The 26259-nt window shown below is 38.4% G+C and overlaps 1 protein-coding gene across 2 annotated transcripts in view; it reads left to right on the top strand.

The window, feature by feature from the left end:
• Nucleotides 1-26259, top strand: part of FCHSD2 (FCH and double SH3 domains 2) — a 165230-nt gene that overhangs the window by 25642 nt on the left and 113329 nt on the right. For both annotated transcript variants that reach the window (XM_075140363.1, XM_075140362.1), the window contains exon 3: nt 9241-9286. In XM_075140363.1, coding sequence (XP_074996464.1) covers nt 9241-9286 — 46 coding nt within the window. The remainder of the gene's footprint in view (nt 1-9240; nt 9287-26259) is intronic.

Genomic DNA, 26259 nt, shown 5'->3' with positions numbered 1-26259 from the left:
TAAGGCAAGGCTGCTGCATTGCCTTAAGACGATAGCATTTTTGGTGTTCAGAGGAGTTTCGCTTGGAAAAGAGAAAGACAGTCTTTTGTATAATTATGTGAACTCCCCAACCTACAAAAGTCTCTGAATTCGAAGCCGTGGGTACTTTGTGATGAAAATTGCTTCTGATCCTTCTGCCTCCGTTGTATGTAGTGTTTTAAATTGCCTCTTTGAAGTGGCACATTGCTCGCTTTTTTTCTTTGAAGAACCACGCGTGCACTTACCTGGTGGAAAGGAGCTAACAGGAGACCCCTTCTTTTTAAAAGTATGTTTCTAATTTTAATAACCTGGGTTGTTGTGCTCCGGCTGCTGCTATGGCTTCTGAAGTCTATATACAGATAACTTTAGAAATCAGTGCTTTTCTGTAAAATAATTTATGCTTCAGACACTCAGACTTTTATGCGTATCATTTAAAATGCTTTGGTAGTAGTAATTCTGTTTAGTGAAAACAGAAAAACACGAAGAGGAGGCTATTACACGCAGCGTTTGAGAATCTCGTCATGATGAATGATTTCTGTAGATTAATTATTGCTCCAGGTATGTCATCGTTGTCTCTGCTGGACATGGAAAGGGAATATTAATGCAGTCTGTCCCTGCATATACGGGTGTTTCTGAAGTACCTAATTAGGCATGCAGCTGCTAGTGTGCTATGTTACCTCACTATTTATTGCCAACGACTGGCCTAAACTGAACTATGGTGATGATTTATGTTAGCTGAAGTACTTTTGAATTCAGTTGTGCCTTTGTTAGCGACACATCTGTCCTTAAATTAAAAACCAGGTAAAAGCACGTGTTCAATTGTATGATATTGATTCATTATGGTGCATTTTTCATGCTACTGGGGAAAGTGGGATGAGGCATCCAGATAAAGCGTTGAATTAAACCTCCAAACAAGAATGTCAGCATTCCTAAAGAAATCCTGTTTTCCTACAAGAGGGGAAAATGTTTTGGCCCCCTCCCTCCCCCCAAGTATTTCACGATTGCTCCGCTTCTGATTTTGTAGTGGCAGCTGGAATTACAAAGAATGTATTGATTCAACTATGACCATATCAAATGTAACTATCCATCTATTAAACATTAGCAGTTGTACCTTTGAAGTGTTTCTGCTGGTGTGCTGTGCCTTTTGCTTACACATGCATGCGCTTCCAGTGAGGTTTCCCTTTGCATTAGCAAGACAGCAGAGTTCGCTACTTGACATAGCAGTTGTTGCAGCAGTTTTCAGGCTGCTTCTTCAGCGATCATCTTCTGGGCACTGCTGTTGGCTTGCTGCTGCTGGCTGTAGGAGACAGCTTCTCTTGACTGTTTCCTGACAGGGGAGTACTCAGACTGACCAGGGAGCAACTCTTCAACAGATGTTTAGAGAGTGGCTATATAGCTGCTAGCCTGGAGTACAGCTAACAGGGAGCGGATGGCACAGCAGGAGCACAAGGTGGGCCAAAGACTCTGCTCAAGATGTGGAATTGCTTGAAATTGAGCAATGATGGTGTTGGGAACATCAATGGGAGCAACTACCTCCGGCACAAGAGAGATCTCAAACCCAGACAGAGGATGCTGCTGTCCAGGTCTTGGGCTGCAAGGTGTGCATAGTACCTCTCCCTTGCACTGGGGTCAACAGTCGCCTCCCCTGTGGGAGATGTGCTCTGATAAAGCACTGAGTTGCCACCAAGTAAAGGAGCTGTGGAAGGAAGTGAACAGACTGTACCATCAGAGGCAGGTGATCGTCACTGGAGACTCCCTCCTGCAGAAAACAGAAGCATCCGTGTGCTGACCTGACTTGATCTCTTGGGAGGTTTGTTGTTTGCTGGGGTTTAGATCCAGGATACTGCAGAACAACTGCAAAGGCTCATCCAGCGTGGGGACTGCTACCCCATGTGGGCACCTAAGATGCTACCAGAGATGACCTTGAATGTGTAAAGAGTGATGGCAGAACTCTGGGGACAAGTGTGAAGGGCAGCGGGGCCTTGGATGTGGTGTTAGTCCTTCCTGTGAAGGTGAAGGGCTTGGGCAGGAGTGGACACATCCAGCAGGTCAGCACCTGGCTGTGCAGCTGATGTTGCAGACAGGGTTTTGGATCTTATAAATGTGAGAGCCTCATTGAAACAAGGACTGCTGAGAAGGGATGGGATCCATCTGACATGGTGGGGCAAAGCCACTTTGCCGGGAGCTAGACCTAGTGAGGAAGGCTGTAAACTAGGTCTGCGAAGGGCGAATTACCATAACCTGAAGCAAAGGCATGGGATCTAATGAAGAAGTGTCTGGGGGGACAGTGTACTGGAAGAGGCTTTCCCCAGTATGACTGGGGATTTGTCACAGGGGCCTGTGCGTGAGCCCATGCAGCTGGGAAACAAACAGGAGGAACTGGAAATGCGTGTGCAGTTGCAGAGCTGTGAGCTTATCGGCACTACAGGGATGTGGTGAGGTAGTTCACGCTTTCTCACCTTTGAAAGGTTATGGCAATCAGGAGAGGTTCCTGATGACTGGAAAAGGGCAAATGCCATACCCATTTTCGAAAACAGCTAAAAGGAGGATCTGGGGAACAGCAGGCTGGTCAGCAAAACCTCCTAGAAGCTATTTCCAAGGCTTCTTTTCCAAGAAGCCATTTCTTGAAGGGGCAAGAAGGTGATTGGGAGCAGCCAGCATGGACTTACCAAGGGCAAATTGTTTTCTTCTGATTGCCTTCTGGGATAACGGGCTATGTGGGCAAAGTGACAGCAGTGTATGTTGTATGTGTTGACTTTAGTAGGGCCTTTGACACAGTCTCCCCTAGTACCTTTTATAGCCACATCGGGGACATATGGGCTGATAAGTGGCCAATAAAGTGGGTGGAAAATTGGCTGGACTTCCCAACCCTTGAGTGGTGGAAAGCAGTACAAAGTCCGGCTGGCAGCTGGATGTGCCTCAGAGGTCAATACTGGATCAATATGATAACTTTAATAACAACCTGGATGATGGGATGGAACATGCTCTCAGCAAGTTGAGCAAGGGTATCGAATTGGGGGAGAACGGTTGATAGTTAGGCTGGAGGCAGGGCTGTGTTGAGAGCAACCTTGACACATGGGAGAAGTGGGCTGCCAGGAACCTCATGAAGGTCAACAAAGGCAAATGCCAAGTCCTGCCCCTGGGACATGCTGGCCTTGAGCAACAGGACAGGCTTGGGCGGCCGGCTGGAAATGTCGATGCCATCTTGTACATAAATATTTCAGGTGCGTGTAGTTCACCATCGGGGTTCCTCCCCTGTTGCTCATGCATTAGGATCTATTTCCATTGCTTAAAATAAATACATCTCATCACTGTGAAAGGCATTCTGGATCTGTTTGTCAGTTAAGGGAGGCAAGGAATTGATATCTAACACTGTATTTTAACTTGCCACATGCAGGTTTTTTCTTCAAAGGTAGATTGGGTTTTTTTTTTTCCCTGCTGAGAGACTGTGTTCATGCACGTATTCACTGTTAGATAGGTGGTTTTTAGATTGTTCAGTAGTGATTTTGGTTTGTCTCGTCTCTGAATGGGACAAAAAGAATGAACAAAGCCAGCAGTGTAGCTCTACTTTAACACATAATACTGGGGTTGCCCACCTTTTTTTTTTTTCTTTCTTTCTTTTTTTTTTTTTTTTGTAGTGAGATGTCTATTTTAATATTACTAGGAAAGTTTTGGAGTGAGTGTATCCTTTAATCTTAAAAAAGAAAACCAATGTAGTATTAGTTTGGACATCATTGCACACTGAGTGTGTGTGCTACCAGTGTACATTGTAAGCAGAAGTTGCGAAGTCGTCATTTCTGCTGGCGTATGTTCTAGATATCAGAATTATTCTTGATCTGCTTTCTGGGAAGCTAGAAATTTTTGGGTATTTCATAATTCACTGATTCATCTCCTTGAGTGTTGGTGAATTGAGTCAGTTTAAAATCAGTTGCAATGTGCTCTACAATTCCTAAGTAGATTTATTTCAAGAATTTTTGATGGGGTGAAATCATTTTTAAACTGGATTTCGAAATTGCCTTAATACCCCTTAAAATTGAAACAATGGAAAATCTTTTATTCCTCCACCTTTTTTTCCATTCCTCTTCTCATTGTATTGGGGCTTTACAGATCTACTCTATTGTTCTGCATCTGCATCACTTAATGTGGGTTTCACTTCTTGTCGACTTGGGGAGATCCACAGTTGGTAAAGCAAAGAGAAAACAATACTGACTTTATTGTTTTGATTCTGTTAGGGATACAGTGGCCTGTATTAAAAGGATTAAAAAAAGGTTTTGGAGAGTTACCGTGGCCATGCGGTGTGTGCATGTGTAATTTTCTTCCCCCTTCCTTTCATCATCTTTCAGTTAAACAGCACTGAAAGTGTCAATTCTGTGGCTCTGTGTTCTGCTGATCCGGGAAATCCAGTCTCCATACAGCTGAGCACGTTATTTGCTCATTTGCTGCTCCTTGCTTTTGTTAGTGCAGCAGTTGAGGACTCTGGGTCAAGGTCAGTTAAAACAGGTGCATTTCTTTAGTTTAACACATTTGGATGTTCCAGATGTGATACTAATTTGTACGTTTTCTGGTGCTTTGCATAGTTGAATAAATTGTAAGGATTTTTTTTTCCCATTAAAATTCCTAAACAATTTATCTGAATGTCCATAGCCAAAAAAATTGCATTAACACAAACTGCTAATGCTAGGTGAGTTGTATCAATTTGTCAGTTAATACATACGGGGTTTGACCATTACATATCGTGATCTTGCATGACGACTCGTTCCAAATGTGATTCAGGCCCCTGCTTGGCTCGTTGTTAAATTTCTCAGCCTTTAAATGGAAATATATTCATTTTGCAAATGAATATGCAAATTTAGTCCATTCTTTTATTCAAGAGACCTGTACATGACGTGTCTGTTTACATTTTTGCACAGCTCTCTAGATGTAGTTAAATTAGCTCTTTAATATAGAGAGTAATTCACTTTCTGATTTTCAGGGTATCACTGTGTTTAACTGTTTTTACTGTGCAAGCTGTGACTTTCATCCTTAGAATTGTATGACTGGATAATCTTGGCAAATATAACATTGTTTTATATGACACTAATGTATATTTTAATGTTAATATACTGATTTTTTTCATGAAAGTGGGAGCTTTAGACATTTCCAGCCCAAGTGGACATCCACGTACCAGGTTGAGCTCGCCTGTTTCTCCTGGTAACTGACAGTTCTATAGAAAAACTTCCTGAAGTGTCATTCTCCCCTGACCTGACTCCTTAGCTCACATTGTTACGCTTATTTACAAAGAAAAGTTAAAAATATACCTGAATATTTCGTAGCATGTGTTATCTTAAATTGATTTGAGTAATTCAAATACCTAGCGGTTGCTGGAATTCGTGTTTGGGAATTTGCAGTGACAGTGAGGGTTCGTCACTAGTAAAAGTAGTATTGGCAAAGCGGGGATGACAGTAAGTGTAGTTTTCTTTCCCCTGCTCCCTTACAGTTCCACTGTTTCACAGAGCCCAAGGGAAAGTCAGATCACATAATCTGATTTCTTTAATGTGACAGATCATTACATTGCATCCAGATATTTTTCGTCACATAAAGTCATATGAATTAAGATCAAAGAATTTCTGTCCTCAGGAAACCAAGCGACCAGCTCAGCCTCGTGGTGTACCTTGGAGTGTGTTATCCCAGGTCAGAAGCCTGGTGAAGAATGTAAGGAGATGGTGTAGGTGGGTGAAGTCCTGCTACACAGCAGAAAAATCTCCACCTTCCTCCTCTTCTTACTAGTTTTTAGTCTGAAAGAGAAGTCCTTTCCGACCCCACATTTAGTCCTTATTGTCCTAATGGCAACTAATCATTTAGGAGCAACTGTTCTCTAACCCCACTGCTCTGTTTTCGACCAGAGTTGGCCAATTGCTGACATTTCAAAGGAAGACAACCCTTCTCTGCAGAGCTTCTCTAGCTGTTTGTGCTTCGGAAAGAACATTCCTTTATAATCCCTCCAGGATTAGGTTCATTCTAGTCATACGGAGCCGTAAGCCACAGAAGGGGCTGTAGGCAGCAGCATGTGAGGAAATGCTGTGGGTGGCTGGCATTGCCTCTCGATGTTAAATCACGTATGTTGAAACCATTGAAATAACTTTCCTGAGTGTGACTTTTCCTTCGGGCTTGCAGCAATCTTCCTTAGCAGCAGGCTCTTTTAAAGACAGGCGCCTGGTCACACTCTGGACGGGTAATAAAATAACGTTTCTTTTAAATGGCAGCTTCTTGTCCTGATGGTGAGAGTACTTTTTTTTTTAAATTGCTTTTCTTTTTTTTGGAGACTGTCAGGATTTTCCCGCAATGTGAGGATTGTGGCAAGTATCGTACTTAAACGAAAAATGGTTTTAGCTTGATTATATAAACCAAATATTGTTGAATTTCTTTGTATTTCTTCTTTCTCACCCTCTTTTTAAGACTTTAAATACTTTTGAATTATTTTTTTTGTGGGGCAAAGGGAATAAGCATATCGCATGAATTAATGTTTCCAGGATAGAGATATTTAGGAATTACCTCCAGAAACAAAAACGAGGATACTTTTTTGAGCCTGCAATTATGGTGTTTCTTGCACTTAATTAATGGTTAATTTGAGAAAAAGATGTAATAGCAGATATTAATACATCCTAGTTTAAAGACACCCTAAATAATGTTCCTGCTTTCTTGCAGACCCGCTAATTCATTTCTTAAAAACTTTTCAGTAACAGTTAGAGAAAATTTTATTAGGTTGCGGAACCAAACGTTTCCTTATATGAATGAACTCGAAATTCCATCTTGAATGACAATAAGGTCAAGAATATCCCAGCTTTGCACATAAAATCAAGATACACACATGAAAGTTTTCAGATTTCCCAAGTTAAGAAACTATGATGCATTAATCAGTGAGACTTTTTTTTCCCTGCTCAAAATAATGTTCTCCTGGGAAATTTGTGTACTGCAGTCTCATATTTCATCATGTTTTGTAATACATTTATGGTTGTCATAAAAGGATTCCTGTATAAACTGTCCCGAGGTTAAAAACCGCTTTGTGTTTGACTAATCGAGGGAAATGCAGTCACAAAGCAGCAGAGAACACCAGCTTCAAGGAATGCAGATGGCTGATCCTGCCGGTCTTGCAGTACTTACCATTTTCTTCATTCACCAAAACATAGATCAAACGCAAATTTAAGTATTGTATAAATTTAATTACGTGCTCTCCTGCCAACTTTTTTGTAAAACCCCATTTAAAATACAGAACAAAATCTAAAACTGCTCTAAAATGTTTCCAATTTATGGAGCTGCTACTGTACAATACATTTTCTTCATGCTGGAGCTTGCAGTTGTTCCAAGTCCAAGATTTCTGTCGGTTTTGCGAGTAAATTTGATTTGCATGGTATTTTGTAATTCTACACTAGGGCCAGTTGAATGCTTTTGTTTTTCTTCTCTAGTGTAAACCTCCTAATGTAGAAGGTTTTTAGGGGATATCTTAGACTTCCAGCTTGTCACAATTATTGTTATGCAATTAGTTTAAGTGGAATTTGTTTTGTATGGGGAAGAAAAAACTCATGGTGAAATATACAGCTCCATATCCAGGTTTTGTGTAAACTGAGTATCCTTAACACTTAGCTCTGATTATATGTTTTCAAATAAGATTAGCTGAGAATTGGAAAATAACTGCCTTTGCCTAAAGTCTTCCCAGATTTACATTTCAAAGACAGCTTGTTTTCTTTTACCTTTTCAATATTGGTAACACATTTCAGTTATTCCTAGTAGTTATTTCTGCAGTTATTTATAGTTTTTACTTATACTAAAAAAAAAAGAGCAAGTTCTTATAGAAGGATATTGTGTTTTTTAGACGTTTGCTAAACTGACTGGGATTTGGACTTTGGAACAGGAGAGCCAAAAAGAAATTGTTTTGTAATATTAGGCGAAATATCTTGAATGCTTTACAAAGTAGATTCATTTACAAGCATCTCGGACAACTTACCTGTTCATATAGGGGAGTTCATATGGTACCGTCATGCAGCCCTTTGTACCCACCTGAGCTACACGGGGGGATTTACGAAGATGGGATGTAATTATTGGAGTTGGAATACGGCCAGCTCTTTGGGGCTATCATTAATCTGGAAAGAATTTTAAGCAAGCATGTTGCATTTAGACTTTTGTTTTACATCCCGTTGGGGAAACTGAGCCTGTAATGCCCTATCAGCCTGTGGATGCTCTTCATGGGTGAAATGGAGTAGACAGGAGTAGAAAGAGCCTGTTCAGAGCTCCTTTTGTTTGTGTTTATTGAGTTAACCTTATTATAGGATGTTCCTGAGGGTTTTTTTATTAATGTGTCACCATAATTATTGTGTAACTAATTTAAATAGAGTTAGATTTTCTTTTGCTGATGGTGTAGCCTTAAGCTTAGTAGTTTATGGTATACCTTGAAGAAAATTACTCTGCTTTGGCTGTTTAAGGGATAAAGAGGGAATAGCTTAAGCTATTGAAGAAAGAGCCTTGACACACCTAGGTATTTGAACCTTCTTCCTGTGGTAACGGTGATAGTGTTGAAACCCTCTTTTAAAATACATTGAGATGGTACATCTTGAGCCCCTACGTGAGAGTACAGCATCGATGTTAAAGTGGAATGACACACTATGATTGGCACCATTTGAGTTAAGTGGGTCTAGTGTGCTGTAGCAACATTAATGGGTAAATCAGGATATTGCTGTGGAACAGCATGGGTTTAAAGAGAGGCTGTTCGTCTTGTTGTATCTATTATTCTCTACTATTATAAATATCTCTATTATTCATAGATACAACTACGAATCTGGTATGTTCAGTTGCTGTTGAGGAAACATGACTTTCCTTCCTTTTTTTTTTTTTTTTTTAAAAAAAAAAAGAAAAAAAGTCTGTCTAGATGCATAAAGCCAAATTCTCTTCTCTGCTACCAAATTCTTCCCTAGGCTATACCAGTGGAAAGCTGATGAGCCTTTAATGAAGTAAATGGTATTTACACCGGTAGCCCTGGGAACTGAATTTATCCAATACAACTTGGAAATTTGAACACCGCATATGTCAAGTCCACATGCACTAGTTGCTAGGCTACTGATATACAGTTGTCAAACAATTTTGCTTTTTTGTTGCTCATTTAACTGTCTAGCAGAAAATCCTTTTAAGAAAATTATTGAATTTATAATGTTTTCCTATATATATTAATGGATTTTTTTTTTCCTCTTTCAGAGCATTCAGTCAGAAAAGAGCTGCAATAGAGAAAGAATATGCACAGGTAGGTTCTGGAATAATTTTAATGTCTATAACATTGTGCTCTTGAGGTAATTTATTCATTAGCAAATTTTCCACAGTCTATGTTTTTTCGTTTACCCTTCCTGTAATTTGCTTAGTATGAAAGTATCTGGTGGAAATTCTGAATGAGAAAGTTTGGCCTATGCAGGACTTAGGCCCATTCTGTGTTTCATGGACATTTTGACTTGAGGAAGTTCTTGGGTACAGATGACATTTTTAACATTTTGTTCAAATTGTTGTAAAGTCAATCAACTCTTTGAGGTTTTCTCAGAAGTTAGTGCGAAACTTGAGTAAAAAGTAAAATCAGGTCAATTAGAGGAGAGGAAACATGTTCTGGCATACTCTGTCCAAAATAAATTCACATTCACATTCTTTAGTAAGAGCAGCTTCCTATTCATCTGAAATAAAAGCAGCCAGATTTGGCCTCATGCTTGTGATAGGGAGTGGAATGAATTTTGATTCGTTTGTGAGAAAAGAGGGAGGATTGATATTCCCCCCCCCCCCCCTTGTTCCAAAATTAGAAAGCATCTGATAAGGGGCAACTGCCTGCTTAATTTACAGTAAAGGCTCTTGGAGCTTAAGTCCCAGTACAACAGATTAAAAATACATTAATTTATTTTAAAATAGATTAAAGGTGTAATAAAATACAAGTGAGGGAGCTTGTGGAGCTCAATATACAATAAATACAACTGGAGATATGCCTGACGTTACGATTGTTGATGTTGGGGTAGTGACAGAAGTGAAATGTGAAAACACAAGCTGTCGCTAGGATGTTTCCAAGTGTAGTTTGTAGGCTGTTGTGTCAAGCATCCTTTTAGTCATCAGTGCTGCATCACCCACAAGTATATACAGAACAAACGTTTTCTGTGGGCCAGACTTTACTGACAGTTTATGAAGGAAGATTTCTGTATATTTTGAAACTGTGATGTACACATGTTCTAGTCCTGGATTTTCTGCATGTGGTCTCAGCCTAGAACTTAGCTGAAAACACTTAGTAAATCAGATGAAATTTGTGCTGAATTTAATCCAAATGCTCACAATGGTGCTATAAGGGTCTGTAGATACTGGTGCTCCAATTCTTTCATTGTACATGAATTTACATTAGCATACATTGATTTCATTGGCAGTTGCACTTAATTTGATTAAATATAGCAATTTTTCAATGACAGAATCGATATATGCCTAATGAAACTTTGATTAAAAGTATGTATTCTTTAGTGATTTTTGTAATGACATTGTAGAGAATTTAAGATCAATTTTTAACACATTTATCCATTCTACACTGGGAATGTTTTTTATATGCAGAGGCACTTAAAGCAGTCGCTGCATTTAGGGAATAGTCTTGGTAAGTTGGAAAAATAATTACATTCTCAGAGTCGGGAGGCTCAGTCTTAACAACTGAGGCTTTCAGATACTTGCCTTTAAAAAACCCCAACTTTCCAGCAATACAGCTGCATCATTTGAGATTCATTGAATGGCTGCTTATATGAATGAAGTCTTGTGGCATCGCTTCCTTGGTTTGCTGATAAGTGTACAGTTCAAGAACAATGTTGGACGTTTCTTCTTGGGCCTGTAAAAGGATTTCTGTTTTTGAGATGGTAATAAAAATTCACATAAAGCCTTTTGGTGAGAGAAATTGTAATCAAAATAAATGTGAAGTCGTATTCATCAACAGTGGGATATTCCTTTAAAACCAGTTATAAAGGGAACTGGAAATTCTGAGTAGTTAGTTTCTGAAGCACGGTTTCTAAATCTTTTCACAGATTCTGTCCAAATGCCTTTTGAAATGTTAGGGAACTCGGAATATTCTAACTTACGACTTTTTTGGCAAGCTAAAAAAAAAAAAAGTGGAAGGGTGAACAGTGAAAATAAGTTTCCCAGAACTGAATGCTTTGTTGGTTTAAAAAACTTGCACGCTGATGCACTGCTCTTGGGTGCCAAGTTTCTATACACAGAGTGCTTTTGTTTGGAGAAGGAGAACCTGTGCAAATGCTAGTGAAACACCATGGTTCAGTGTTTATAATTTATCCCTAATTACATGGTAAGTGGCTTGAATGTATGTGATGAATTACGGGATCTGTATGTAAATTGCCCTAGGTCTTATTTTATCAAGGGATTTTTTACTGACTCTTTCCACCGTATGGTACCTGTTGCTGTTGAAGCTTTTCTGAGCTGTTTTTCTGCTTGTTGTCTGCCTCCAGTGGGTTCTTTACCGGCTTTTCTAGGCTGTGCCGTGGTATAAATGGGAGAAGTATTTGACATACCAGCCCTAGTACTGCAGTTCTGCAGTCCTTTCTAGATCTGTTGTGATCACTAGATCTAGATCTGTTGTGATACAGTAAGCTATTTCACTTGTATTTTCAGTACTGCATTATTTAATACACGTTTAAAAGCTTACTTTAATATTCAGAATTGAGAGTATAGAAAGGCTCTCGTTTCTCATTAACAGTATTCCTAGTAATAACATTTAAATTGCAATTTTGTATTATTTTATTATTAGCTATTCTCCTTGATTAATAAGCTAGCTGAAATCAGTGGCTAAGAATACGCTTTTGTTAGGTGTAAGTAGAACTTTGTGAACGTGTGCTTTTGCTGCTACCTAGTAAAAAGCTGTTTTACCTAGCATGTTAAATAGGTAAAATGGCAAAAACATGTTCGAGATCGTAATTACATCTCTGCTATACTTCTTACTATTATTTAACGCTTTCAGCTTGACAAGAGTCTTTCCCCATCTGTGTCATGTCCTGAGAACACAGAGATGACCTTCCTTGTCACGTTTTGTCATGCTTTGTTTTTGCTCGATATTTAGCGATCGTTGTTTCAGAGTAAAAGGTGACTCCAGGCAATCATTGTGGCGTATCTCTTTCAGTTTGCAAGCAACCTCAAAGAGCTTGAGCTGTGAAACGTGCTACTTGTTCAGTGCATGCTAATTCGGTTGCTACCTGTAGTACCTACACTGAAGGCATGGGTAACATAGAAAAGAGGTAGGAAAGTCTATTCTGTGAGCTGCACAAGAGCTTTAAATTTGAACTGAGTTGCAAGTAGAAGTTTATTTTCAGATTAAAAAAAAAAAAAGGCATTAATTGTTATGATTGTTTTTTCCTGTCTGTTTTTTTCTGGAGGTCAAATTAACATTAAAGAGATGTGCTGCTCGGTACAAACAGCTATCTTATCTGTGATCTGGAGAGAGTGGACAGGTCACTTGGTGTTGATTGCTGCTTCTTGTTGCTTAGATAGCCTGTTGCAATGAGAAACTTCATATATGGAAAACATTTTAAAATATGGAGAAAAAAGGTAGTATAGTTTATATCCACACATTCCTGTTGGCAGCTATGAGTGAAGTGCAAGCGCATCCTTTGGTATTGTTCATATCAATGGCAATAATCAGGAGAGGAGCCTTAAAATAAGATGAATGCCAAAGGAAAAAGCAGCCTGTCAGAGCAGCTGATGGAGGGAGGAGGAGGTGGAGTGGAGAGGGGAGCAGTAAAGGCAAGAGGAAAGGTGGACGTAAGCAGATAGTGTGATTGCCTTTACCAGCTTCTCTTCACCCCATGAGTGTCTCACCAGACTTGAAAAACCACTTCTTACAAGACATCAGAATATGTGAATACCTATTTTCCAGAAAAGTGATGAAAATGTGCAATACTCCAATAGCAATTTTTGTGTTTATATAACGTGTGCACGTATACACATTATTTATTATATATGTCCTTTATATTCTATATTATCTATAATATATATAATTTATAATTTATTTTATATATCTAAATAATATTTATGGGCTGCAGTGCCCAAATAGCTGCTTGATTTTTTTTCCTTACCATATCGATTTTCCGTTGTTTAAAACCAGAAGATAGAAGCTGACCGTTTCTTTTGTGATCTTCTGACAAGAAAGCTAGGCTGCTTTACTTAAGATATAGTGGCCTTTTTAACGATTTTCAGTGGATTAAAGTGCTAAAAATTCTTAAAATCAGAGACATCCCCCCATGTCTTACTAACTTGTGCTGTGGCTGATTTTTTTTCTTTGCTGTTCTTTACCATGTAATCCAATGCTCTGCAAATCTTAACTGATTTATCCCTGTACTGTGAAGACTGGAAAGGTGATAGTATTTCCCTAATAAGGAATTACAGAAATCGAGTGAATATTAGCCAACATAATACGGGTCTTTTTGATAGAATGGGAACTAGATCCTTGGCCTTTTGAAAATTTTTTTTTTTTTAAACAGAAACCTTTGGCAATTAATGCAACTTTTGCTTCAGCAATATAATTCCAGTAATTTTTCTTCCTTTGCCTTGTAAAATGCTTTGAGGTTTATAAAGGAGGAGCCTCGTACAAGTATTTATTTGTAAAGAACCTGTGCTGGTGTATTGGAAGGAGGTAAGGTGTGCTTTAGAAGATCGCAGACAGCTTTCTTGAAAATCAAATTGCCTCACTTGTAGTAAAAGTAGAATCTTTCAAGAAAGAAAAGTAAGGTGCTAGGTAAAGTACTTCTCTTTTGAAAATATATTGCTTTATTCCAATGTTGCAGTATTAACTGTAAGAGCAGGAGGACGGCAGACACTCCCCAGGAACAGCAACGTCTGCGAAGCTTGGGGAAGGTGCTAGAGAGCTCTGTAAATGCAACCATTTCAGCATTGAACGCAAGTTACCTGAGTTGATTCAGAAATCCCATGTGGCAAAACAACTGCAGCTTGGCAAACACAACCTTACAACAGGTTTGGAATAAAAACAATTCAGGGTGAAACGAAGTCTTCCCTCTGACTCAGCAGCTAGCTAACCCCTGGGGCGTCAGTAAAATAAACTTGAGGTACCTGCCTCGAAAATCCAACAAGCAGCTTTCTATTAGTTCATTCTCTGCAGTCTGGAGAGAATGGTGGGGGTTTGTTCAGCCCAAAGGATACAGAAGGTTACTGTGGCCTCACGGGGAACAGGAAGAGATTGCGGACTTTAAGGGTGGGGCCGCGACCTGGGGACAAACAAGAAGCAGCCGTAGATGGACTGGTCAGTAGCCTGTTTTGTTCACCGACGAACTTAAATTATTTGTTTCTTCCTTTGAGGATGATACTAGATTTACTGCTGCAGTAAATCTCTTTCTCTCTCGAGTATTTCTGTAATATTTTAGTCATTTGTCTTGTTTTTGCTTTATGGCTGAAATCGATGACTTTTGTAATCAAGCAGTATTTTAAAAAATACCAGTGAAATTACCTTTCAGGGGGGTGGGGAAGATGTATTATTCAGACTTAGGCACACTCTATCTTTTAGGGATTTAAGAGCTTTGACTTCTGTACTCCAGATCATGTGAGGAGGGGTTTAGTTGGTAATTAGCACACATACGGAAACTAGCTTTTTCTCAGGCTTATCTTTTGAAGAAACTTGGCTATCGTTCCGCAGTTTCTGTGCAGAGAAACTTCTGCTTGTAGTAAATGAGTAGAGTATGTAGAAATTTTTGTACTGGGCAGTGAGATGAGTGATTGCTATACCTGGATGTACTTAATAGCAGTTAATGTGGGAGACAACAAATTGCATTGAAATCCTTCTATGTATTTATTATATTTTCAACCTTTCTGTAGGAAACATTAGGAAAAATTCAGAGTGAAATCTTTTTCCATGAATGATCTCACTGCATGTCTGCAGGTGTTAGCTTTATCATTACTGTCTATTTTGAAAGACAGACAAAAAATTCTAAAAAAAAAACCCTTTAAATTTCTGACTTTTCTTTATATAATCGTTCTCTTGAGAGTTTCAGTATCTTTACTGTACTGTTTTAGATCTCTTTAGAAAGCCACAACCAGCCTGGCTCATGCGGGCTGCGTGAAGTGATCCTGGAGGCTTGAGATGGTCCACGTGCATAAGTATGTCTCTAGGTTTGAGGTTTCTTCATTCTGTTTTATCATTAGTATCGCATATGCATAGCATTTTAATAATTTTTCAGTTGTTCTTTTACTGAATATGAAATTTTTGTCCTCCATCACTGGGGAATGTTCTTCTCCCAAGCCAGAGCCGTGGCCTCACCATCAGAGCCTGGAGGGAGACTTTCTGCATGGCCTCCAGTTGTTTCCCGTAGCGGCTGTGTGAATATGGCAACCCTTTGACTTAGGAGAGTTCATTTCTTACCTGTACAGAGATAAGAGCTACTGAAATCTTACAATCCAAGGTCTGAATTGAATTTTATGCCTTTCCCTGTGTAGGAATTTCTATAGCAAAAGTCAGCAGACCCACTGAAGCTTCGTGTGTAACTTTAGTTTGGATGTTACTCCCTTAAGCCTTGTTGGCACAGCTAGTTGGGGGAGGGGGAAAAGCTGTATCCAAGAAACCTCCGGATCCAAATGCAAAAATGCCGGAGCCATTCAGGCCTATTCCTGCACTGAGTGGTATTCCCTCATGTATACTTAGGGGCTGTGAGGCTCCTCTGTTTCTCCCGCTTTGGAATCTTGCTCTGGTTGATCTCATCTGTCATAGAAAGCCATGTCAGGCAGGTTTGCTTATAAACATACTGTGCTGCTTTCTGAGGATTTCTTCCTGCTTCGTGAATAAAAATATAAAAAACTGAGCAGGTTTCTAGGAGGGGGAAAAAAAGTAAAAAAAAGTATGCTCTTTTATTAATCCTAGAAACTAGGGCGGATGTAGAGCCTTCACAAGTAGCTGACGCTTTCTGGAGATGATGTCTTTGGTTGACACTCATGTCACCACTGGCACTTGAAGCACAGGACAACCTGTGAGAGTTCTCGCTTTCCACTTTCCAGCTCCAGCGGTCCTCCTGTGGGCATCTGTTACTCCTGAAGCACTTTACTACGTGCATGCTTGATGCAAGCCTGAAGAACTGTGTGAAAACCCATTTTGTTTGAACTTTCCTAGTTTACCAAACGACTCGAATTCTTTTTTGTGACTGTTTTGTACTCTTGCTTAGTTACTCCTTTGCTGATTGTTGTTGTCTTTAGTTGATGAAAGCACAGAATACTAAGAGGGCCTTGTGCAGGTGCTTGGAAAACTCCACTGAATGTGGCTTAGATCAATGATTCTTTTAACAATTGTGTTTTGAAGTCTTAGTTACTGGTATCTAATGTTGTTTTTAAATTAAAATTTCATTAGGTACTAAGACAAGCGCTTCATGAAAATGTGTTGGGTCTACCTCATTAAAGCATAATAGATTAGCAGTCTTCACATACTGACCTATGACTCCATTCACTATGACACACTGACGTGTGAATCAGTGGAAAAAATGCTGGGAAATGTTCAAGAATGGTTCTCATGAAAATAATACTTGGGTTTTTTTTGCAAAAAGCAGAATCCAGTTGGTCCAAATGTTTATTAAATAGTGTTTACTTACGTGAGGAAGAGCATCTCCATGTACATTTGTCTTGTCTCTGATATTCCAGCATTTATAAAAATGAACATCAGTGGGTCAAAAGTGTTCTCTTTTAAGATGTGAGTTTTATGAGTGCGTGGATTAGAAAGTCTTTTTCATCATTAATGTCGCACATTCTCCATGGTACTAATGTGCTGGTTTGTGTTAAAACATAAGCAAACTGCTGCTTTCCAAATACAGAATACAGATACTGATCGTGTTTGCTTTTTTGAAGTCCATTTATAAATTTAATCTCCACACCTGACAGTGGGCCTGTATTACCGCTAATTCCCACTCGTCCATCCTTCCATGAGCCAACAGAATTTCCCCCTCCCTGGTTTGAATTTCTTAGTTTCCTCTATTTCTTCTCTTTCCCATTTTATGTATATTTTTTTCTCAAGGCCTTCTACAGGAATTGTAACTTTTTTTAGTTACCTGACAAATCTATTTGTCCCAGTCTGTGTAAATTTTTGCTAGTTAGTTTTGCTCATTTTTCTTACTTTGTAGTAATTTCTTTCGAAGAGCTAGAGAGAATTGTTGCATATCTTTGAGACTTACACAACTTTCTGCTTACACAACTTAATCAGATTAAAATCAGTGATCTATAAGGCATCCCCACGTTTCCGTCCAAGAATTTAATAATCGGTGTTTGTCTAAATCAGTCTAAATAGTTGTCTTTCTGTGTGTTTTCATTTTCTGTTTAGGAAAACCTCACCTTTTAAGTTAAGAACCGTCTTATGTTTTACATTCTAGAGGTGTCCTGCAATTAGTAATAGCTCTCAAATGATTTTTCTGGAAGAAAATTTTCTATCAGGAAAAAAGTATCTTTCAAGTATCTCCTTGCCAAAATAAGTTGTGTTTTTTAATTTTATTCTATGCCATAATTTAGTTTATGATATTTCTTTTGGATAATTCATGGTGATCTCTAAAAGAGCTTTGGATTCATTCAGTTAAGGTACAAAATTAAGAGGAAAACCTGTTTTTCAACCTGGATTATGAGAAATACGTATTTATTAATGAGTAATCCCTCTAAATAAGTGTCTTCATTCCTTGCTATTTTCCTGAAAAATCTCATATTTGATGTGGAATGTGTGTACGCACATGATTTCAGATACACCTGGAGTGTGGACTGTTTTGTTGGTTTGTCTTTAATCTCAGCTCGACAGATTTTCCATTTTTCAGGGGAGGATCCGTACCGCTTCCTGGTCACTGCCCAATGTGGGGATCATGCATATTGATGACCTGGTTTGGTCCGTTAAGCCATGATGCTGCATAATACATCAGCAGAACTTACTGGTTCCAGAAAGAAAACACCTGCTTGATACTACCTTTGTATTATATTCTCCTATAGTTGAACACCATTCAAAACACCAGGATATCAATAAGAGGTTGGAGAAAATGAAGTGTAAGACTTAATAGCTATTCATGCCATTCTTTCCAACAAAGCATGGAGAATCAGTGGCCGTGAATGCTACAAAGACGTGATCTGCTCCATTTCATAAATGGTTAAGAACACTATTGTGAATTTTAGAATAACTTGTAGAGACAAGTTTGACAAATCAGGTGTTATAATGGGATTATTGATACTATTCTGCACTTGTCACTGTTCAGCCTCTTAGTGCACGTTTCCCTTTTTACCGCAAAACAAGAAGCTCTTTAGAATTCTCTATATTAAATGTCCGTTTAACATTTAATATAATATACTTTGTATGGAACAAAGACTGTGGATCTACATGTGACATTCCAAACAATATTATCGGTGACCTTCTCTTTTTATGTAGATTTTGCATTCAGTCATTCGTGTACTTTTCCTTCTCCAAGAAACACATGTCAGCACTTAAAGCGGGGAAAAAAAAAGTCAGGTCTTGTCTCACTGACTGTTCTGTTCTGTTAGACGAAAAATTAAAATGCCTCATACTGAAATATTTGTCCATTTAAAAAAAATTTTAAAAGGCAGCCTTCTAAAAATTCTAAGCTATCTGCTACAGTTTTTATGGAATTCTTTAGGTTAAAATAATATTTCTTTAAGAACAGAGGTGGACTGTCAGCTTCTATTTTCAGTGAAAACATCTCGTTCCTTATAAAGGGGTTGCTAAGCTTAAAATTACGCTATTTCTACAAAGAAAGCCCTTCATAAAGGAACTACATTTTTTGCTGAACTGATGCAAGCAAATTTCTCTTAGCCTGCTTTTAGCTGTTATTTTTCTTTCCAATTACTGTGCTCATAAGCATCCACTGCCTGGAATTTTGATACATGTAAGTGCTCTACTTTCAGATGAAAAACTTTATTCTTAAAAGCTGTTCATTTTCACTTGGTCTTTCAGTTTTAGTGAACCAGGCAGTCTGTCTTCAGTCTGTGGAGTTACCTGTGAGCTGCTTCTGTGGGCATCACTGTTTTCTCTGCTGTAGGGGGTGTGTGTGTGTGTTTTTTCTTTCTAACTGCATCAGATTTCAGCTTTTTTCTAACACATTCAATCCAAACAGTCATCCTTCCCAATATCTGCTTTTCTCTTTCCTGTGATTTAAGAGGGCAGGCTAGTCACAACTCAAGGCTTTAAAAATAAAGTGGAAGCTTTGGGCCTCCAAAGTAGTAGCAATACCAGCACTGAGTCATAAGTCCATGCCAGCAATACGCTACCTAGTCTTTTCCACCTCTAGTTGGATTCCTTTTTCATGCGTGTCTTTTCACATATCTTGTCCTGGGTGTACAAGAGGAAGGCTGCTTTTTATTTCCTAGCTTTCCATACCAGTATTCCTTATATGCATCACATATTCACCTCAGAGTTACTGAAGTCTGGCTTTGTGTCTCCCCGTAGTACAAATACTTTGTACCTGTTTCTTTTAAACCTTAGGAATGACTTGGGAGAAGTGAGTGGGATACACTTACGCAGTATTTTGGAACGTGAAAAATTACCACTAAGGCGAGGCATACAGTTTACAGTAAAGAGCCCACATCCTATTCTTTTTCTTTTCTTTTTTTGAAAAAAAGAAAAAGATTATTCCAACCATATTTTAATGGCCATTTGTTTCTTCCTAGTTCTCATGCCCCTCCTTCCCTTGATCAAAAACTAGTTCTTATATCCTAGGGGATGAGCGGCAGGATTATTCCTGCAGTGTTTCTGGGGTGCAGTAGGAGAGGAGATGGCTGAAGTGGGAAAAGACACGGGAAAGTGAACCAGAAAGTGTGTTGGAACAAGGTGCCTGGGTCAGGTATGTTGTGAGAATGCTCTCGTGAAAGACTGGGATGGAGAGCAGGCAGTGGTGGTGGGTTAGGCAGTTCATAGGTCAGGAATGAAGGTGGTATCACTGCCGTAAGTCATCTCTTTTTCAGTCACAGTCATGACTGCCTCTTCCTTTCCTGAGACCTTTGCTGACTAATGGAGCTCTATTTCTACTCTTAATTTTGGAATCAGGGTAATTTTGCATGGAAGAGATTCCTGGAGGTTATCTGGTCCAACCTCCTGGTCAAAGCTGGGCTAACTTTAAAGTTCAGTGAGGTTGCTTTGGTCCTTATCCCTTTAAGTTTGGAAAATCCTGGAGCATGGATATTCCCGAACCTCTGTGGGGCTGTTCCAGCATTCAACAGCCCTCGTGAAAAATGTGTCTTCATTCTCATGGTTGTTTGATAGCCGAGACCCTACCCAAGCCACCTCTTTGGCCCTTTACCCCCCTTCTTTTTCACAGTCCCCTGGTAATGGCTGTGCCTTCCTTTCCACACTTTGTTCTCTTCCTGCCCTTGTTCTCGACTTTTGGTCTGGTATCATTTCCTCAGGGGTGGGAAATGCGTCCTGGTTTGCAAATCACTGCTGGGGATTTCTGTACAGAGATCTACAAGCTGCCAATAAGCTTATGAATGCTCTGAATGGTTTTTTTTATCCCCAAAACTTCTAGGTAAAAAGGCAAATATTTGGTGGATGAGCATCACCTATCATCCCTTCCTCATATTTTCTATCACACTATAGACAAGTCAAAAGCCATTTATCTTTTAACTTTGTTTTGTCTTCTGTTTGCATTTATGCAGTTTCTCAGTTAGCCCTGCATTTGTTCTGGAGCCATCAATTTAAAAAAAAATCTTTTGTATTCCAACATAGCACTGCTTCTTTACCTATTGAGCACGTTCTCTGTTACAATCAAAAGGCCATAATTTAGCGAAAAACAGCAGTCACTGAATTGCCTGAGAATGGTACTCTGGAGAGTGTAATTAAAATGAAAGTGTTTGTTTAAAAAAATAATCCATGCAGAAATAAAGGTATGTAGAGCTTCATTCTTTGTTTTATCCTGAAGTTCAGTTAGTTAATTCAGCTGATTAATTTTTCTGAAATTCAACTAGTTCAGCGGGTTTATAAATGTTAGATAGACAAAGGTAATTTATAAGAGTTGTTATTCCTTTCTTCTATGGGACTTAAATGTTTGATTACACCTTCTGCACAGTAACTAGAGTGCTTTTAGACTATGTCTGTATGACTCCATGTATTTTAAGCAATGATATTTCTGAGAAGTTATTCTTTTCATATTTGTCAGATCATGTTACCTTAATGTTCTTGAGGATAAAGTCTCCATTGGTTAAAAAAAAAAATGAAAAGCTCATTTAACCCACTGTGCAATAGTTAAAGTACATAAATTTGTATGTACGCCTTAAAAATGCTTGAACGTACTTTTACAGAAGTGGCTTCTTATCCTTTCAGTTCTAGAGCAGTCCCTGACCCCAGTGATCCAGATTTTATGCTTGACACTTGGCAGTTTATTAGATGGATGTAAGGTAAACTGGGCAGATCTTCTTGGCTACTGAAGCTGTTTGTTTTAGACCGAGGATTACTTTAAAGGGTACAGTAGATGTGTTCTTAACTATTTTTAAAAACTATACTCCCTTCTTCCCCTTTGCAGCCTTGGAAGTTATGCTTTCAGACCTGTACAAACCAGAACGTGTTGACAGCTAAAAAAAAAAAAACACCAAGGAGAGAATGTTTAAGTCAGATCTACCATAAATGATTATTCAGTGTAAGACCCTACATACACAGTAGTTGACTTGTTCAGTTTCATATAGATAAAAGGCCTTTTATCAGCCGGTCCTGCCTACTCTCCCAAGGAAGAGGAGGGAGAAAGGAAACATAAGGTTACTCAGGCCAGTGCAGGAGAGGAGTCCAAATGGCAGCTGCAAAGTAATAAAAGATGTGCTGCTAATCTGACAAATATGTGCTAACAGCAAAGTCGTCTGTCTATATGGTTTAGGCAAGTGAGTGCGTGCTGCTGTTTATACGGCTTACTGCTTCGGTAAATATATAAGTAAAGGGCTGGGATGTTTCTCGCATGTGTTATGGAGAGGAGGCTTATTCTTCATGTCCATTTTGGAGCTACAACTGTGCAACCCTCTCATTAACTTGCATGCTTTATGATAAAGTCATGGTATATTTATAAACTGTAGATGAGAAACTTTTACATCTTCTTACTCTTTACCAGTAATATGTAAGCTTTCCTTTAAAAATAAAGTGATTTGCCCATATTTAAAGGAACTACTCCAAAACAGGAACAAAAAGTAGGTATCATATAAGCTTTTAGATCCTAGGGGATTATTTCTGATACTTTTCAAAAGATGACTATTATCTCAAACATTTATTATTACATATTTTCAGGTCTGTGTGGCCAGCAGTGAAACTCACCTCAGCTGGGTCATTCCCTTATATGTTGTTTTAGAAGAAATAAGTAACAGTATCTTAAAAACTTGGTGCTCTAGTTTTTTGTCAGTGCAGTGCTGAAGATCTTGAAGATGCCAGTTTAGAACTGCTTTAAAATAAATAAATTTAAAAAATAGTGGTTGTTTTTTTTTTTTTTTTTTTAAAAATATACAAAACCAACACTGATGAGGGAGCATGCTGTCCAGCTGGATTCTGGAGGAAATATGTGGCCCGGTATACAGTCTGTATAGATGATGTGCTCCCCTGTGGATCACAGTTTAGGAAATACCATTGGGGAACATCCTGTGTTAGCGCTTCCAGTTTCTTCCCTCTACCATACCTGTTTCAGAACACAGTGTGGGTATTGTTTATTGGATTGGCAACATCACTAAAATAATAATAAAACAAAAAACCCTGAAGTGATTTCTAGAGCACTGAGTGAAATTTCAGTGTAAGTCCACAGTTGTTTGCTACTTAGGTAAAAGATTTTAACCAGATCATGAAATTTTGGGCAGATAAATTCAACAAAAATGTTATTTGCCTTAGCTGTAAAAAATTGGGATAGACATAAGCATGTGCTTGAAGTACAATACTGAATTGAAGCAAAAATGGGGAAGAAATTTGTATTATGGCATCCATTCTAATTACATAAAATTCATGTATGCAAATGAATCTCCTAAGTACAAGTATGAAATAGTGAAAACATACTGTGCTTCAGTGTCTCTTGAGATTTTAATGAAAATGGCATCGTGGTTATTTTTTTAATCTCTGAAACTATTGCGACTTACCTTCATTTAGTAGTGTTCGTTGGTTTGTATTCTATTAGTTGCAGCAGTGTACGTGACAAACTGGATAATATTTTTCAGTATTTTCCATTATTTTCCATGAAAAATAAAATTAGTTTGTGCAATTAGCTTTATATTAGGAGATTTCCATGTATATTAAAATAAATTAACTCTGTATTTCTGTTATATTGAACAAACTTTTTAAGATACAGTTTGACTGGTAAGTTAGTTGACATCAGTGCCAGTAAACATGAATGTCACGCCTGAAGTGGAAATCTAACATCTCAACATTGATTTGCATTTTAATTTATATATGTAAAACATTCTTTTCAGTCACCAAAGTTGTTTTGATGATTGCGTAGATTTATTCCTCCTATGCCTTTTTTAGCTTTTAGAATATTATTCTGTATTTTCTGCTTGACAGATATTCTTAGTGCTGTTCATTTCACTAGCGATATACTTAATAACACCGCCTTTTGCAGTTTAAAGGGTAGTTTGTCATATTTTCAACAAGAATAAAAGCATATTTCATACTGGTTGCAAACAGAAACTAATTGAGTAGGAGGAAGCCTGCAGATTTATGAAAAAAATCTCAGCACTGGTTTTCTTAGCTCTGATTGTGTACAAATGTGGCTCAAAGCTTTTTTTACTTTCACAAACCATAAAGAGGTAATTTAAAAAAAAAATAGTAAGGGCTGGTCGCATTTTTTTGATGTGAAATTTTTGAGCTACTAGGTTTCCTGGATTTATTTCTGTTCGGGATGCCAAGTACATCTGTGTTTGCTTTTTGATTGTCTATCCAAATAGTCTAGCTAGAAATTTGCATTTTTCCTATCAAATTATTTTTCTTCTGTTTATAGTAGTGTCTTGAAAGACATTTTCTGTCTGGTGTTGGTTTTCTGTTTTTGTTTTTCCTGATAATTTCTGTTCACTTAAGGTAGAGCAAAGCATCCGTATGAATGCCCTCCAGTAAATGTGGTTGGGGCTGGGACTTGTGAGTAAGATTACTTTTTGTGTGTGTTCATAGAAGTGTTGTCTTCTGGATAAGAACGCTAATACACTATCTGCCTCTTTAAAAAGAGCTTTCAAATATACAACTATTATCAGGTGTAATGATGATACAATTTTTTTACTTAACTTTTATAAGAATATTTGCTCAAAATTGAGGGGGGAAGCAAACTTTTGGGGTTGATGTGCCCATTTTTAGGCCTTTGGTTTTGAAAACATGCTGTAAATATGCACATGCTGCTGTTAGATGGATAGAAAAACGTGAAGAAGCAAGCTGAACAAATTCATTCAGGTTGTGGAGGCTATGACAGAACATGAATGAAACCACAATGATGTATACCCTTGTAAAACTAAGCTAAATCTTCCATAGAGAGGTTCATATATGTCAAAGAAAAGAGTAAATAAACATCCCTTTTTTTTGAAAGGTCATCATTCACCTGTACTCTTACATCTCAAGTCTAAGAAGTGAAGATATCCTACAACTGATCCTGCCATGTTCTGCTTCAGTTTTCTTTGCCACCAAGCTTGTGACCATGACCGACTTGTCAGTTGTTCCTCATAGTCAGGAGCAAAAGGTTTCATCCCAACTGAAGGCCAAGGGAAGGTTCTCAAAGGGAGATGAGGATCAAAGTTCCTTTAAACATGGCTTTCCATTTTATTCCATCATGTTGTGTGCCTTTAAATAAAAGACATGGCATCAGCATAAAGATCTCTGTTCATCAGCTATTTAACACTTGCTCGCTCTTAACAGGGGTTGTGTAGAGACAAACTGCTGAGATCTATCACAATGTTTATTTCTGATCATTCTTTTAGCCTGTAGATAGCATCTTAGCTCTTGCATCTCCTCCATTTAGAAGCAAAATACCCCTCGTAACAACCTTGACAGCCACAAAAAAAGCTCAGGAAATTTGAATCTAGGTGCAGACAACTTCTGGAAAGTCTCACGCAGAAGGCTTTTGGATAAGGACACCACCATGAGTTCTTAGAAGTATCTTTAAGAAATACCAAGACGTTGCTAAAACTACGCTGTGTCACTTTTGTTTTTTCTCCGCAAAGAGATGTACCTATTACCCTGCGGCTGTTTCAGGGAATTTGATGCTGTGTGAGATCTGCCCTGTTCCCTTTTTCAAATTACAAAACCAAAACGGTGTTTCTTCATAGGAACCAGAAGGGCTCATCCAAGACATTAGCCGGATGAGCTAATGGGTCAGCCGGATGGGTCAGCCACCTTTCCTGGGCAAGAGGGATTTAGGAATTACTTTACAGCCTTACCCAGTAACAGTTGCACCAAACAGACAGAATCATGCTTTGCAAAAACTGGTTTTTAGTAATGTTGATAGCTCACTCCTATAGAGGTAGGTTTTTCCATAGAAAAAGAACAAAAAATATATGGCATATTGATTATCTGGAGTAGAACACGTCTGCTTTTCCTCTAAATAACAAAGAAACATGGGTTCTTGACTACAAAGCTGATTTCCTTTCCTCTGTAGCAATAATTACATACCAATAAAAGATAAAAATTGTGGGGTTTGAGTGGGTGAGTGTTGTTTAATTTTTTTAACAGTAGAGCTTTTTAATGATGGAAGTCTTGCGCTAACTCCTCTCTCATCCCCTTTCACTCTAAGCTGTCCATCCTCAAGAGTTGTTTGTTAGGTGGCCACTTTATAGAAGTTATTTCTAGGAATATAAAAGTACATCTCTAATGCTTTATAGGTTACTGTTAGGACCAGGGTTGGACCAGATGATCTCCTCAACCATTCTGTCATTCTGTGATTTTATTTCTAAACAATTGAAATCTTAGGAATTTAATAGTCAAAGAAATGAGTTGTGTAATATTCTTTCAATAACTCTTTCAAGTAGCTCAAGATATCTTAAGGTTTGAATAAAGGTTCTGCCTCATACAGTTTGTGCAAATGTGTCTAACTGGCTATTTTGGTACATACGTAGCTTCAAGAAATGAGGAAATACATTTTTCGTGTTTTGAAACTTGCTTTCTAGAATTAGGAGGCTGACAAGTTGAGATTGCACAGAAGATCTACAGAAGTTTAGTGAGACACTGGCAGAGGTTGCCCAGAGAGGTGGTAGATGCCCTGGAAACATTCCAGGTCAGGTTGGACGGGGCTCTGAGCAACCTGATCTAGTGGA

The sequence above is a fragment of the Calonectris borealis genome, chromosome 1, assembly GCF_964195595.1.
Source record: "Calonectris borealis chromosome 1, bCalBor7.hap1.2, whole genome shotgun sequence".
Taxonomy (NCBI): Eukaryota; Metazoa; Chordata; class Aves; order Procellariiformes; family Procellariidae; genus Calonectris; species Calonectris borealis.
This window is presented reverse-complemented; position numbering and strand designations above follow the sequence as displayed.